Here is a 15,582-nt window from a genome sequence, read left to right on the forward strand (position 1 = left end):
AGCTTTCTTTCCTACTGCTGAACTTAGCTTATTTCAGAGCATGTTAGTGGTTCCTGATAATTGGCCCAATTAGGGTACCTCCATCTTAGCCAAATAGGTCTGAGCCACTGAGTATTTAAGTAACAGAGACCAGCATGTAGGTTTATTTCCAGTTTTGTAGCCCTCAACCCCAATTTGTCAAGTTAATTATATGTCGGTTTCCCTATAATGGTTTTGCAAACTCAGAGCAAGATGAGTTTATTCACTTAACTACCAAATGGCAAAAGTATGGAAAAAAACATATTTTCAGTAAGGTGGATGGAGGCAGATTGCTGCAGAAGGGAAGGTGCAGCCTCTCTAAGCATGGCAGCCATCACCCCAGACCAGTGTTGCTGGGAGAATAGCTCCACAGGCATGCTGGACACAGGTGGACCTGCCAAGCAGCTTTGTCAGTGTCTGCTTTGACAACCCATTTCAAACATGGTAGAAACTCCCAAGTGGCAAAGCCCTAGACCCTTCAGAGATTTCTGGGTTCCTCATGGAGGACTGGGCATGGCAGGAAGTTCAATAAATGAATCCTATATTAAACTGCATTTAGGCACTTTTGGCTTCTCCATCTTATTAAGGAAATTGTGCACTTGAGGGAAATAAACCCACAAGATCTCTTTGGTGGTGGAACTTAAAAAAATATTTCCTTCCCTCCCAGTTCTATTTGTGGATGATGCTAGTGGGTTAGTTAATAAAACACAGTTGCTTTCCATCTCTGGAGCTGGGATTAATGTATGCCTCTTTTTTTATCCCAGTGACACTGCAAGCTGGATTCTTGGCCCTCAGTCCTTTACACGGATATTAATCATGCGAGTGCACTCAATTAAAATTAGTAGGTCGGGACAGCAAGGGGGAAACTCAGGCATATGCTCTTTTTGTGGCACCTGGAAGAGCCTGTGCAGGTGATGTGCATTCCCCTGCTACCCTGCCTGGGACATGTGAGGACATGAGCACCAGCTGGGGACACCAGCTGTGGACAAAGATGGAGAAAGGCACTTCTCGGTCCCGTTACCTCGTCAGGCATGACGCTGGAGTTCGATTCGAGCAACCACTCGGTTTTCTCAAAATTAGTTTGTGTACTGAAATACATTCTATCTTTCTTTTAACTGTTAAAGTCTAGTAACATGACCCATCCCTGTGTCTGCTGGTTTCTTCCAGCACCTTTCTGAAACTCCCACAACCTGGCTCCTGCCTCTCCCCTTGGAAATCGCTCTGAAAGCTCACTATTGACTTCCGTACTTTTAAAGGTGATGTCTCTTCTCTGTCTTCATTGTCACTGACCTCCGTCTAATGTTCTTTTCTGTTCTTGGTCAGATGTCTTTGTGTACTTTTCTCTCTTGGTTTCCAGACCGTCCAGTGAGCCTGGTCATGTATCTGCCTCTGCTTCTGCCCCTTGGTTTCATTTTTCTTTGCTGTCAGCTCTTCCCCCACTAGGTCATCTGCAGATTTCTCTGAGATCTGTTCTATAAGGGCAGGCATCCTCTCTCTGTATGAAGATGTACCTCTACTGTCTTTGTTCCTCAGCCTTTTAGTCTTTTCTTCCCTGTATCTAATCAAATTTTGTTCACTTGTCAAATTATTCTAGAAATAGCTAATGTACATCATATGCTTCTAATATGCCAGGCACTACGCTAAACCTTTAGAAACATTACCTTAATGAAGACTCAAAACCAATCTGAAAAAGAGGTGTTATCTCCATTTTACAGGGGAATAAGAAAAGTTATCCCGAAAGCACTCAGAGAGGATTAGCAACATGCCCCAAATCCCACAACAATGGTGAAGCTGAGATGCAAACTCAGGTTTATCTGCCAGCAAAGTCCACACTATACTAGAGGCATTGCAACCCATTGGCCAGGCCCTGTCCTTTTGTGGACAGGGAGTCCTAGTTTGGAGAACTAGCTCTATCATTTATGACATCTCCAATAGTCAAGTGTTTTACCTGCAATGTCAAGATAATGATAATACATACCTCATGGGCTGTGAGTATTAGAGAGTATAGTGTAACACTTGGCACACAGTTCTCAGTTTAATGTTCATATTGTAATTATTATTATGAGTACTTTTTAAAAAAAAAGATTTATTTATTTATTTAACAGACAGAGATCACAAGTAGGCAGAGAGCCAGGCAGAGAGAAAGGGGGAAGCAGGCTCCCTGCTGAGCAGAGAACCTGATGCGGGGCTCTATCCCAGGACCCTGAGATCATGACCCGAGCTAAAGGAAGATGCTTTAACCCACTGAGACACCCAGGCGCCCCTTATTATTATGAGTACTTTCACTCCTAAACCAAATGTCCTACTCACAGCCTAACAAGTTACATTTCTTCCATGATTATTCTGACCCCGATATCTCCCTTTCAAGAGCTTCTAAGTGATGTGCCACCTCACTTAAACTATGTTATTGTCCTATTTTTGTCCTCAAGTTCTCAAACAGTTGTGTATTTGATCTCCCCAATGGATTGTTGTGTTAATTTTTCTCTGAAAGTTACAGGTATGATCTAAAGGTAGAGCTTTATGTTTGCAAGTTCTAGTAGGTGCTCTACACGGTTTCAAAGACATCCTTGTTGTCTGTCCAAAAGCCAGTATCTGCTGGTTTAGTCTCATCCTCACTCCTCCTTCAAATGCCTTTCTGTAGTCACTTCAAATTACTTGCAGTTTACTAAGGCAGCTTATTTTCTCATGTCATCCTCCCTCCCTTTCCCCCAGGAGTACAGCAACCGTAGATATCAAGAACCTGCTATGTGGGGTGTCTGGGTGGCTCAGCTGGTTAAGCATCTTACTCTTTTTTTGTTTTGTTTAAAATAATTTTTTATTGCCCAGGATATTTTTTTTCTTGTGTCTTGCTTTTTTGTTTGTTTGTTTTCTTTTTTAATAACTATAAATTCAAGCTTAGTGAAGCTTGCTTTGTCTTGAAAAAACAAAACAAAACAAAACAACAAAGCTGTTCTATCATTTGCTAATCTGATCTCATTTGAAGAAAGAGATGGTAGTTATCTTGCAAGTGTAAAATTTATACCATGAATGATGCAGGTCTAAGTCTGGTGGCACTAAAAGGAGACGATAGCATTGTTGACAAAATTATAATCTGCTGGTGGCATTTGCGGAAAAGAAGCCCTTGCAAATTTCTAAGTAACAGTAAACTCTGTTAGGAAATTCTAAAGTGTCTTACAGGCCAAAAAGGGAATGAGGTTAGTAAAATGCCTCAACAGAGTTTGAATAAAATACTGGATTTGAGAGTTACTGGAACTTGGATATGTAAAAATAGGGTGGCAGGTTGGGTCATGCTTACAATGGTCTCAAGTTCAAATAAACTACTGTGACAATACACCACTTCACAGGTCACACGCTTTTCTGGGGCTATTCTTTCCTTCAGTAGGTGCTGGCAGAAGGTGTGCTGAGTCCCTTTCCGATATAGATGCCTAGGCCCAAAGCCAAAACATGAGAGAGGAAGAGAGACGGAATGAACACCTTAAGGAATTCTGCGGAGAAAATACCCCCTTTCTTCATGGCCCCACTTTTCCTCATGCTTAAAGAGACAGAGCGTTTGGGGTGTCTGAAGTGGAACTCCTTAGGTGGAATGTTTTCAGGTCTACTGGACCAGTCAGACACCCAGTCAACGCTTTTCTTCAACGCATCAACTTCTTTCTCTTCTTCTGCAACTTCTTCTGACTGAGAGCTATGGTCCCTGCTGGTGTGCATCTCCACATCAAACATAATCTGCCCATCTTCTTGTGGGGAAGGGCTGTCACAGTGAGAACTGGCTCTTGAACTACTCTGTCCTGATTCGTGTTGTGCATCCAAAAGAATCTTCTCCATGTCTCCATTGTGGATAGAGGATGAGGACGGTACATGTTCTAGCCCCCCATTTTCCCCATTGCCATTATCATTGCCATTGCTGCTGTTCATGGGTAGCTCCACCCAGGAACTGTTGAGGCCGGCTGGCGGGGGCAAAGGTTGTTCACCTTCCTCGCAGTTGTTGTTGTTGTTGTGCGGGGGCGGCGGCTGCTCTACTAAATGAGACGACATTGTCAGGTAGCTGGAAGGGCTTGCGGCCGCAGCAGGACCGTCTCTGGTTCTCCAGCAGCAACACAACAAGCCGAGTCCCCCGCCCCCTTTTCTGTGCCAGCATCTTACTCTTGATTTCGATCCTGGTCATGATCTCAGGGGTGTGAGTTGGAGTCCTGTGTCGAGCTCCACTCTGAGTGGGAGTCTGCTCGAGATCCTTTCTCTCCCTTTCCCTCTGCCCTTCCCCCCTGCTTGCACTGCCTCTCTTTCTAAACCAACCAACAAATAAAATCTTTAAAAAAAGATTTTTTTTTTTTTTAAATCTGTGTGCCAAACACTATGCTAAGAGCTGGGAATCTGACAATAAACAAAGCTTATGTAGCTCAGTCTCATGGGGAATTGAGAAAACAGGGATTCTAAGTGTTGAGTGTTATGGTAGAGAATATGGGTACCAAGGAACCCCTGGTGAATCCCTAATTAGAACTGGGCATTCAGGGGTAGCTTCATGGTGGAAGTGAGGTCCGTGTTGAGACCAGAAGGTGCCACACGAATTGGAATGAGGATGGGGTAGGGAGAATGTAAATGTTCCGGGCAGAGAAGAGCATTCACGCAATGGCTTACAAACAAGGGAGAGCACGTAGAGTCAAAGAACTGAACAAAATTAGTAGGGCTGGATCACTGGGTCATGGCTAGAGAGGGAAGCCTGACTCTAGTCCCCCAAGACTTCTGGCCCATTGAAAGGGTAAGAACTTTACCTAATGCCGTTTGTAAATGGTGTTTCTTTTCCTCTTCAATATGAAAATTACTCGGAAATGGGAATAATCAAGAATAGGTTGAGGAAGCTTCATTACCAGCAGTTTAACCTATAGGTAAAAGCTCGTGATGGCCTTTAGGATTTGGAAATGTCCAGGTAAGAGAACTTAGAGAAATCTAGGCTAGGTTTGGTGTTGGAGGGGACAGAAGAGTTAGGAATGACTTCTGATTTCTGGCCTGGGTAGCTGGGTGGTTACTGGTTCTAGTCAGTGAAGAAGGTGCCCAGGAAGAGGGGAATCTGGTTGGTGGAAAGAAATCTTGAAGTGCCTGTGGGACATCCAGGTGGAGATGTTCCATAAGCAGGTCAATATACAGGTGAGTTTCAGCAGGTAGACAGGGGCTAGACTTACAGACAGTACAGTATAGTATGCGTGTGTGTGTGTATGTGTGTGTGCGTGTGTGATCTATTTATCCTGCATAGTATATGTGTGTGAGATCTATTTCCCCTGGATCGTGTGTGTGTGTGTGTGTGAGATCTATTTCCCCTGGATTGTGTGTGTGTGTGTGTGTGTGTGTGTGTGTGTATGATCTATTTCCCCTGGATTGTGTGTGTGTGTGTGTGAGATCTATTTCCCCTGGATTGTGTGTGTGTGTGTGTGTGTGTGTGTGTGTGATCTATTTCCCCTGGATTGTGTGTGTGTGTGTGTGAGATCTATTTCCCCTGGATTGTGTGTGTGTGTGTGTGAGATCTATTTCCCCTGGATTGTGTGTGTGTGTGTGTGTGATCTATTTCCCCTGGATTGTGTGTGTGTGTGTGTGTGTGTGTGTGTGAGATCTATTTCCCCTGGATTGTCGTCTTTCCCCACCCTCATTCGAACCCCGGTTGTTAAGATTAAGGTTAGGTTTTACTTCCTTGATTGAGAAATTCCTTTTTCCTCTCAGCTTTCCCTCGTGTTCACAAGGTTGCTTTGCAACTACTCATTTGTCCCTCCCTTTGGAGTCTCATCTACATGGAGAAAATGGCTTAGTTTTGCTCATCTTCATACCAAACATAATGCCTGGCAGATGTGTGTTTAATGAATGCTTTTGCATACACTGTAATTAGAAGCTTGCTATGGTCGAAATGATGAAAAGACCTTGTTTGACTTGGGCTCCTCTCTTTCTCAAGGTACGCAGGACTTTACTTTCAAACCCAACTCGATTTTCTCAGGAAAGTACCTGCTCCAAACTTTTTTTACCTTACTCACCTGTCAAACACACCACTCCCGACTGAGCACCAAACCGGCCTAAGACAAGGTGCTAATGTGTTGTGAGGAAAACAGAATGGGATAAATACAGTCTTTGCCTTCAAGGAGACACCCAGTAGCAGCATGAGGAATGGGAGATATCAAGGTTGTGTTGTTCAGGCAAGAAGAAAGAGGCCCCATCCCCTTACACCATTTCTCGGTGCTACCCACCAAGACTGTATTTGGGGTTCATCCCCAACCTGCCAGGATTACTCTCCAGACTTCAGCTTTTCAGATGCTCCCTGTGCTAGGCTACTGGAGATTTCTAGTGGGAAGACTTTGCTAAAACTTGAAAATCAGAACTTTGGAAATCTGTTCCAGAAACATACTAGAACTTGAGATTTTACAAATGGCATTTTAGTGAGTTTTCCCTAGGTTGTCAAATGAACAGTATAAAGTAGCCTCTACATAGGTTTAGCTGCTATAAAAATAGATCCGTAGTTAAAATTATGGCAAAGATAGGTAATAAAGTGAACTGCACTGTGCTATTTACTTATGATGGAACAAAGTAAGCCAACTGTGACAATGGATTTCATTAACGAAACTTGCTGTTTGAGGGATCTTGAAGCACTTTTCTTAGTCTCTAACTAAGATGTGAATTTTTTTTAAGCTTTTATTTATTTACTTAGAGAGAGAGTGAGAGCATGAGTGGGGCGGGGCAGGGTAGGAGCAGAGGGAGGAGGAAGAGCCGAGTCCCCATTAAGCCTGGAGCCCTGTGCAGGGCTTGATCCCAGGACCATGAGATCATGACCTGAGCTGAAATCAAGAGTCCGATGTTCAACTGACTGGGCCACCGGGCGCCCCAAGACGTGAATGTTTCAGACACAATTTGTGAATGTGTGCATGAGTTAAAGTGAACATGTGACAGTGACAAGTTATTGTAACAGATTGTGTCTCTTTAGAATCTTTGTTCTTTCGTTTTGTAGGAAAGGTATCTCATGTTTCCCGTATGTGCTGCAGGGTCTACATCAGTCTGAGCAGACACTCGGGCACAGACACTCTGTGCCCCTGACCCTCCCAGAGAGAGTTAGCAGGAGCCTGTCACATTGCGCCAAAGGGCTTCTTAGAGGTGACAGGACCGTTTGGAAAAGGTAGGCGGGCTGCTTAAACAGACTGACGCCTCTGAAAAATGGACCTCGGGTCATCAGTCTCGGGCTGCTGAGATGATGTAAAAAGGCTCTAAAAAGAATGCTTTCGCTTTTGAAATTCAGAAAGGTAAATTTCCCAAGGATGGTAAAATGACTCTCCTATATTGATATTTGTCTCTGAAAAACAAATGTCTTTTTGCATTATTTAAATAGCACATAATTAAGTACGAAGGGCTCTCTGTTATTTGTACCCCAGGCACAGCCAGTGAGGGATGCTGGCCTAGAGGCCGAGAAGAAGCTGATCTCATAGGGTGGGAGAGAGGAAGAACACTTGGGAAAGAGACACAGACGGGGATCGGGGTAGGAGGAAGAAAAAGGAGGTGTTTAACATTCAGAATTTGTCCGCAGCCGATAATTTATTGGAACTCATCTGTAACAAGGCCTGGCACTGATTTATAAGTTGATTTGAAAAATAAATAAAAGTGATAGAAACCTGCATTTGGTTTTAATGATAGACTGTTGCAGCGTGAAAAGTAAGGATATGAAACATTGCAAGGAAATTAGATAGTATGCCCTGAAGACAATTGCAGCTACCAGCCCATTAATTGTTAGATATTTATTATTAAAAATTTCTTTTCATGAGTGACTGCAGAATATTTGTGCTACTCAAGCTGTTGAGTTCTGACATGAATGGAGTGTGGGGAGCTCATTTGTTTCTGTGTGTGTGTGTGTGTGTGTGTGTAACTGGCAAGGCGAATGACCAAACTGGGTGATAGATCTTTACTGCAAAAATACAAACATTGAGACCACTCAACACAGAGCAAGGAATGCTAGTGCACATGTCACTTCTAGATCATTATTATCACCATCTGTACCATCCTCCTCATCATAATTGTTTAAAATATTTTATTTATTTATTTGAGAGATAGAAAGCATGAGTGGGGGGGGAAGGGGCAGAGGGAGAAGTAGACTCCCTACTGAGCAGGGAGCCCAATATGGGGCTTGATTCCAGGACCCTGGGATCATGACTGGAGCTGAAGGGAGCTGCTTAACTGACAGAGCCACCCAGGCGCTCCCATCATCATCATTGTTATTACTAATATTATTTTTAACACTCATGTAAGGACAAGTTAGACCTTGTGACCTGAGAAAATACTACTTGAACCTCACTGGCAACAGGAACTCAACCTAAGAACGTGAAGATCCATATTCTCATCTCACCAGCATTTAATTTATAATGTTTTACTTTGGTCTGGGAAGATCCAGAAGGATCCTTAATATATCAGAGTTTAGATTATTATACACAATGAGTGTACCCAAAACAAAGTATCCCCTCTCCAAGTTTTAGAGTGCCTGAAATTGCATTCTTAAAAAAATAGGTAATATATTTGTTTGTCTATAGAAAAAAAAGAAAGGAATGTGTCTTTAATTAACTGGAAATTATTCATCATTATAAAGTAACATTGAAAATGTTCTTCATTCTCTCTCTCTTTCAAGATTTTATTTATTTATTTGACAGAGAAAGAGAGATCACAAGTAGGCAGAGAGGCAGGCAGAGAGAGAGGCGGGAACAGGCTCCCCGCTGAGCAGAGAGCCCAAAGCAGGTCTCCACCCCAGGACCCAGAGATCATGACCTGAGCCCAAGGCAGAGGCTTAACCCACTGAGCCACCCAGGTGCCCCATTCTTTTTTAAATTCATATGTAAAACTTTACATTTGCAGTTTTCTTACTTGTCAAGTATGTTTAGGAAAAGGATATATGCAGACAGATTTCTGTTCATTTAAATTAGGAAAAGGATATATGCAGACAGATTTCTGTTCATTTAAATTATGTATTTAACTGGTTCAGATACATATTTTTTTGATATGGAAAGGCACTTTATAGTTAGTCTCAATTCCTGATTCCCTTTAGGGCTATTTGTGGTTTTACTTGTCTATAGTACAGTGAGGAAGCACACAGACAAATAATTTCCAATAGAGAAGTCTGCCAGAGGAAAGATATAATTGTTCATGCAATTAGTGTATTTAAAAAATAGCCATGATGAGTTGCAATGTAAATCCATAAATCCATAAATTTAACATGTCATCATTTAATATCATTCGTATGTAATAAAAATACAGTCTAAGAAATATGGTCTGGGGGCGCCTGGGTGGCTCAGTGGGTTAAGCCGCTGCCTTTGGCTCAGGTCATGATCTCAGGGTCCTGGGATCGAGTCCCACATCGGGCTCTCTGCTCAGCAGGGAGCCTGCTTCCTCCTCTCTCTCTCTGCCTGCCTCTCTTCCTACCTGTGATCTCTCTCTGTCAAATAAATAAATAAAATCTTTAAAAAAAAAAAAAGAAATACGGTCTGGGTGGTCCATATAAGAACCCCGTTTTGCCATCCAGCAATTTATAAGTGCTGATGTCTTTTATCTTTAGTGCGCTGAACTCCACGGTAAACCACTGAAGATCTGAGCAAATGCTTGGACTGAGATTTTGGCTAGATGTTAAGCTTCCTGAGGGAAGAGCCTGTGAGTTTGTCTATCTTTGTCGCCTCAGAGCACAACCTGGTGCCTGTAACTTTGAGAAGAATGGACTGGTCAGCTGATTCATCCTGAAGGCTTCGTTTTGAAGAGTTTGTAAAAATCCATGAACCAGGGTCTATTGCATCCTGCCCTTCCTCCTTCCCCTAGCGAGGAGGGCATTTCAGTTATCGATACACGGAAGCTGTAGCCATGATTGAGAACCAGGCTTGCATCCAGGAATAAAGAATTTATACCTTAAGGGATCACACAGTTCCCTTTGAGCTCAGGCAGTTGGTATGCCCCACCCCCCTTTTTTCTTTCTTCTTCTGTTTTAAAATGTTTAATTGATTTTAGGGAGAGGGAGAGTGTGTACGAGAGAGGGGAAGAGCAGGCAGAGAGAGAGAATCCCAAGCGGACTCCACATTGAGCATGGAACCCAATGTGGGGTTTGATCTCACGACCATGAGATCATGACCTGAACTGAAACCAAGAGTGGTCTGCTTTACCAGCTGAGCCACCTGGTGCCCAGGGGTCTACCCTTTCCACTCACTGGAGTTCCCATGTGCACACCTACCCTTACACTCTCTACTAGTCACCCTACCTGTCATTTCTTTGAGATTGTACCGATCTCCTGAACTCCAACCCTTTCCACCTCCAGCTTCAATTACATTTCCTTTCCTTTTCTTTCTCCCTCCTGTCTCAAATCCACTTTCCAAAATCAACTGCTTTCTCTCTGGCCTGTCTACTCTCCATACATAGTCATCATGATCCTTTTAAGCTGTAAATCAGAGCACATCACTCCCTGTCAGTGACCTACTGTCACACTCAGAAGGTCACAGTAAGGATTGTTTATCTGGACATGAAAGAAGTGAAAAATTAGCCATACGGATATATAAGGAACACAAGTGAAAACACCCTGAGAAGAGCTTGTTTGGGCCTCAGGGTGTTGGCGCGAGGGTGGAGATTTGGGCATGCAAGATGAGGTCCAGAGGTAGCTCAGAGCCAGACCACTTGCTCAATGCCCCGACCTGGTGGGACCATTCCCTCTCCTCTGCCCTCCTCAGAGATCTCTGCAAATGGAGGCTTTCACTACTGTTTTCCTCTCAAACTAGATGGATATCTTATGCCTTTTTCCTAGGGCAATTATCAATGGTATCCCGCTTTCATTTCCAAAAGCGTCTAAGTTTGGATGATGTTATTATGATTGTCCCCTCTTATGTGGAGCAAATACATTCCAAGCTCCCCAGAGGAGGGCTTGGAGATAAAGAGGGCTTGGAGATAAAGAGATTAATGACAATAACTACTAATAATATAGAACAATTATAACCACATGCTATACTAAATGCTGGGTGAATGTGGTCTCTCTCCACAAATAGCTTATTGTACTGTACTCTTCTTGTGAGGCTTTGAGATGACAAAATGCCTCCATGATGAGAGGAGGTGAGGGGAGTGGTGTTTGCATTGTCACTTAGTTTTCACTCACTACTGACCTCGGGTCAAACTCAGAAGGAGGACCATCTGCTTCTGGACCCCAGGTGCCATGGAAAGCAAAATGCTGCAAATGAGTGGGAATCACTACATATGATTATCTGTCAAACCTTCCTATGGAAATGCCACCAGCTTACAACATCTTTTCTGGTCCTCTTGACTGGCTGTGATCTATTCTTTTCTTTCCCATTTTCCTGATTATAGTCATTTAAGATGGTCTTCACTTCTTCCTTCCCGGGTTTTTGAAACATGAACACTGTACTTCACTAGATATTATCAGAGTACCTAGGACAGAACCTTGCACAGACATGAATATCCAAACCTAGGTGCTGAATGATAAATGACTGACTGACTGACCGACTAGAAGTCCAGTAGAAGGATGCATTACCAGCTTTAGGAGTTTGAGACCAGGCGTCTGGATCTCATTTCTTCATAAAAGCTATACAAAATGGTAACTTTTTCTCCCAAATCATGAAGTAAAGGAATTATTTAAGAGTTTAGAGACTACAGGAACAAAAGTCTCCATTTAACTAGTGAATTTAGAACAGTGTTTTCTAAGATAGGTTCTTGGAACACAAGTTGGTCCTGATGTTAGCAGAGTGTTTATCATAAAAAGAATTATGGGGTCCATTAAGGGAACGTTATCTTAGAGCTTAACGAGGCTTTTAGTGTGTATAAGGGATTCTCAGAATTTTTAATAAACAAACTTGCATGGCAGATCTATGAAAAGGGACCATAGTATTCACATTTTCCAAATGTAACTGATCATGAATGCTTCTTCTCAATCCTCCCACCCCCTTTTCTTATGGACCCTAAGGGAAATATTAATTTAGAAAGCAGTTTTACAATTACTGATAAGGATACATCCACTACTTTCATTTCCCAGGTTAATTCTAACCACAAGTTGTTACTACACCTCAAATTCTTGAGTCAATTTTCCCTGCAATCAGTTTCTTGATTGAGATTTCTTGGTAAGAATGACCAGTTGGCACTCTATTCATGTCTTTGATGCACAAGGACTCTAATACTGTCAGACTGAGCTCAGGCCCCCAGTCTGGACAGCTCAGCTTCCATCCTTTGCTTATTACCATTCTTGTTCAGAGCTTCATAAATTCATGCTGAATTCTTTTGCCTTCAACTTCTCTTGTTGCTCTCTTGTTGTACCCACCCTTCACAACAGCCCCCGAAACCCTGTTTCATCCAACCACAGCCTGGTCAGTAGCCCTAAGTGGTTCTCTCTTTCCTGTGCAGTCATTTCCAACTTATTCACCTGGAAGTCTGAGTGCTGTCTGAAGAGCACCACAGAGTAATGATGTATTTAATTCCAATAAACAGATTAAGACAAATGGTTGTAGGTGGAAAATTTTCTTTTGCACATAAAAATTATAGACACACATCTCTCTTAAAAACATGCTATCAATTTGCATTGCTCTGACATGTAGTGCTGTTGAATGTCTTTTTGTGTAGGTGTTGGCTATTTGTATATTTAAAGAAAATATTATGGAGAAAAATTTAAATTGAGAAAACCCCACCTAATTCATTCATTTTTTTCCTATGAATTAGCAAATCATCACCATTCCTTGATTTTTTTCTATATGATACTTATTCTAACTCATGATCTGAGACAGCTGTTTTAATACCACAGAGTCAACTCCAACCTCATAATCTGTTCCTGTCATATTCTCTTATTTTTTTTAATTTTAAAATTAATTTTTTAAAAAGATTTTAAAATTAAAATTCTTTTATTTTTTAAAAATTTAAACTTTTTTATAAAGATTTTATTTATTTATTTGACAGAGAGATCACAAGTAGGCAGAGAGGCAGGCAGAGAGAGAGAGGGGGAAGCAGGATCCCTGACGAGCAGAGAGCCCGATGCGGGACTCGATCCCAGGACCCTGAGATCATGACCTGAGCCGAAGGTAGAGGCTTAACCCACTGAGCCACCCAGCTTTTTAGTTACCTAACATACTGTGTAATATCAGTGTCAGGTGTACAATATAGTGGCTCAACACTTCTGTACATCACCTGGTGCTCATCAGGACAAGAGCCCTCCTTCATCCCCGTCACCTATGTCACCATCCCCTTGCCCTAACCATCAGTTTATTCTCTAGAGTGAAGAGTCTCTAGGTTTGCTCCTCTCTCTATTTTATTCCTTTTGCTCGTTTGTTTCATTTCTTAAATTCCACATATCAGTGAAATCATATGGTATTTGTCTTTCTCTGACTGACTTCTTTTGCTTAGCGTTATACTCTTTAGCCCCACCCATGTCATTGCAAATGGCCAGATTTCATCCTTTTTTGTGGCTGAGTAATAGTCCATGGTATATATACACCACCTCCTCTTTATCCATTCATCAGTTGATGGACACTTGTACTTATCTATAATTTGACTATTGTAAATAATGCTGTTATATACATCAAGGTGCACGTATCCCTTTGAATTAATAGTTTTGTATTCTTGGGCACCTGGGTGGCTCAGGGGGTTAAGCCTCTGCCTTTGGCTCAGGTCATGATTCGGAGTCCTGGGATCAAGTCCTAGATCGGGCTCTCTGCTCAGCAGGGAGACTGCTTCCTCCTCCCTCTGCCTGCCTCTCTGCCTACTTGTGAACTCTGTCTGATAAATAAATAAAATCTTTTAAAAAAAGTTTGCATTCCCACCAACAGTGCAAAAGAGTTCCTTTTTCTCCACATCTTAGCCAACACCTGTTGTTTCTTGTGTTATTGATTTTAGCCATTTTAACAGGTGTAAGGTAAAATCTTATCGTAGCTTTGATTTGCATTTCCCTGTTGATCAGCATCTTTTCATGTATCTGTTGGCCATGTATGTCATCTTTGGAAAATGTTTGTTTCTTCAACCTATTTTTTAATTGGGTTATTCACATTTTGGGTATTGACTTTTATAAGTTCTTTATATATTTTGGACACTAACCCTTTATCAGATATGTCATTTGCAAATATCTTCTCCTACTCCATAGGTTGCCTTTTGTTGACTGTTTCCTTCACTTTGCAAGACCTTTTCATTTCGATGAAGCCCCAGTAGTCTATTTTTGCTTTTTTTTCCCTTGCCTCAGGAGATGTATCTAGAGAGAAGTTGCTACAGCTGATGTCAGAAAAGTTGATGCCTGCATTATTTTCTAGGATTTAATGGTTTCTTATCTCATACTTAAGTCTTTAATCCATTTTGAATTTATTTTTGTGCATGGTGTAGTAAAGTGGTACAGTTTCATTTTTTTGGATGTTTCTTTCCAGTTTTGCCAACACAATTTGTTGAAGAGACTTTTTCCCACTGAATATTCTTTCCTGATTTGTCAAAGATTAATTGACTACATAGTTGTGGTTAATTTTGGGATTCTCCATTCTTTTCCATTGATCTATGTGTCTATTTTTGTGCAAGTACCATACTGTTTTGATTACTACAGCTTTGTAATATAACTTGAAACCTGGAATTGTGGTGCCTCCAGCTTTGCTTTCCTTTTTCAAGGTTGATTTGGCTATTTGGGGTCTTTTGTGGTTCTATGTACATTTTAGGGTTGTGTTTTAGCTCAGTGAAAAATGCTGGTGGTATTGTGATAGGGACTGCATTAAATGTGAAGATCGCTTTGGGTAGTATAGACATTTTAACAATTATCCAAGCATGGAAAGTCTTTCCATTTTTTTGTGTCATTCTTAATTTCTTTTATCAGTGTTTTATAGTTTTCAGAGTATAAGTCTTTTGCCTCTTTGGTTAGGTTTATTCCTAGGTATCTTACTCCTTTTGGTGCATAAATGAGATTGATTCCTTAATCTCTCTTTCTATTGCTTCAGTATTGATGTAGAAATCCAAGATTTCTGTATGTTTATTTTGTATCCTGCCAAGGAAGGAAATAATAAAGATTAGAGCAGAAATAAAATGAAATATAAACTACAGAAAAACACAATAGAACAGATCAATGAAACCAGGAGCTGGTTCATTGAAAAAATGAATATTATTAATAAACCTCTAGCCAGACTTATCAAAAAGAAAAGAGAAAGAACCAAACAAGTAAAATCACAAAGGAGATAGGAGAAATAACCACCAACACCACAGAAATACAAACAATTATAAGAGAATATTATGAAAAATCATATGCCATAAAGTTGGACAGCCTATAAGAAATGGATAAACTCCTAGAAACATACAAACTACCAAAACTGAAACAGAAAGAAATAGAAAACTTGAATAGACTGATAACCAGAAAGGAAATTAAATCAGTAACCAAAAAATTCCTAACAAACAAAATCCAGGACTAGATGACTTCACAGGTGAATTCTACCAAACATGTAAAGAAGAGTTAATACCTATTCATCTTCAGCTATTCCAAAAAATAGAAAAATGACGAAAATTTCCAACTTCATTCCATGAGGCTAGCATTATCCTGATTCCAAAACCGATTACAGACTCCACTAAAAAAGAGTA

General features: G+C 41.3%; 1 protein-coding gene across 1 annotated transcript; it reads right to left on the reverse strand.

Annotated features, from left to right (window-relative positions):
* Positions 1–3,090: 3,090 nt before the first annotated feature.
* Positions 3,091–4,125, reverse strand: LOC101677946 (BCL2/adenovirus E1B 19 kDa protein-interacting protein 3-like). The gene has a single exon (XM_045067013.1). It carries the CDS (start codon positions 4,048–4,050, stop codon positions 3,394–3,396), a length of 657 nt encoding a protein of 218 aa, XP_044922948.1. The 5' UTR covers positions 4,051–4,125; the 3' UTR covers positions 3,091–3,393.
* Between the last annotated feature and the right edge of the window lie 11,457 nt (positions 4,126–15,582).

Source organism: Mustela putorius, unplaced genomic scaffold (assembly GCF_011764305.1).
Source record: "Mustela putorius furo isolate JIRA1106 unplaced genomic scaffold, ASM1176430v1.1 tig00003870_pilon_pilon_pilon, whole genome shotgun sequence".
In the NCBI taxonomy this organism is placed as follows: Eukaryota; Metazoa; Chordata; class Mammalia; order Carnivora; family Mustelidae; genus Mustela; species Mustela putorius.

Coding starts and splice junctions, on each gene's coding strand:
- LOC101677946 (XM_045067013.1), bottom strand. CDS start 4,050: ATGTCGTCTCATTTAGTAGAGCAGCCGCCGCCCCCGCACAACAACAAC.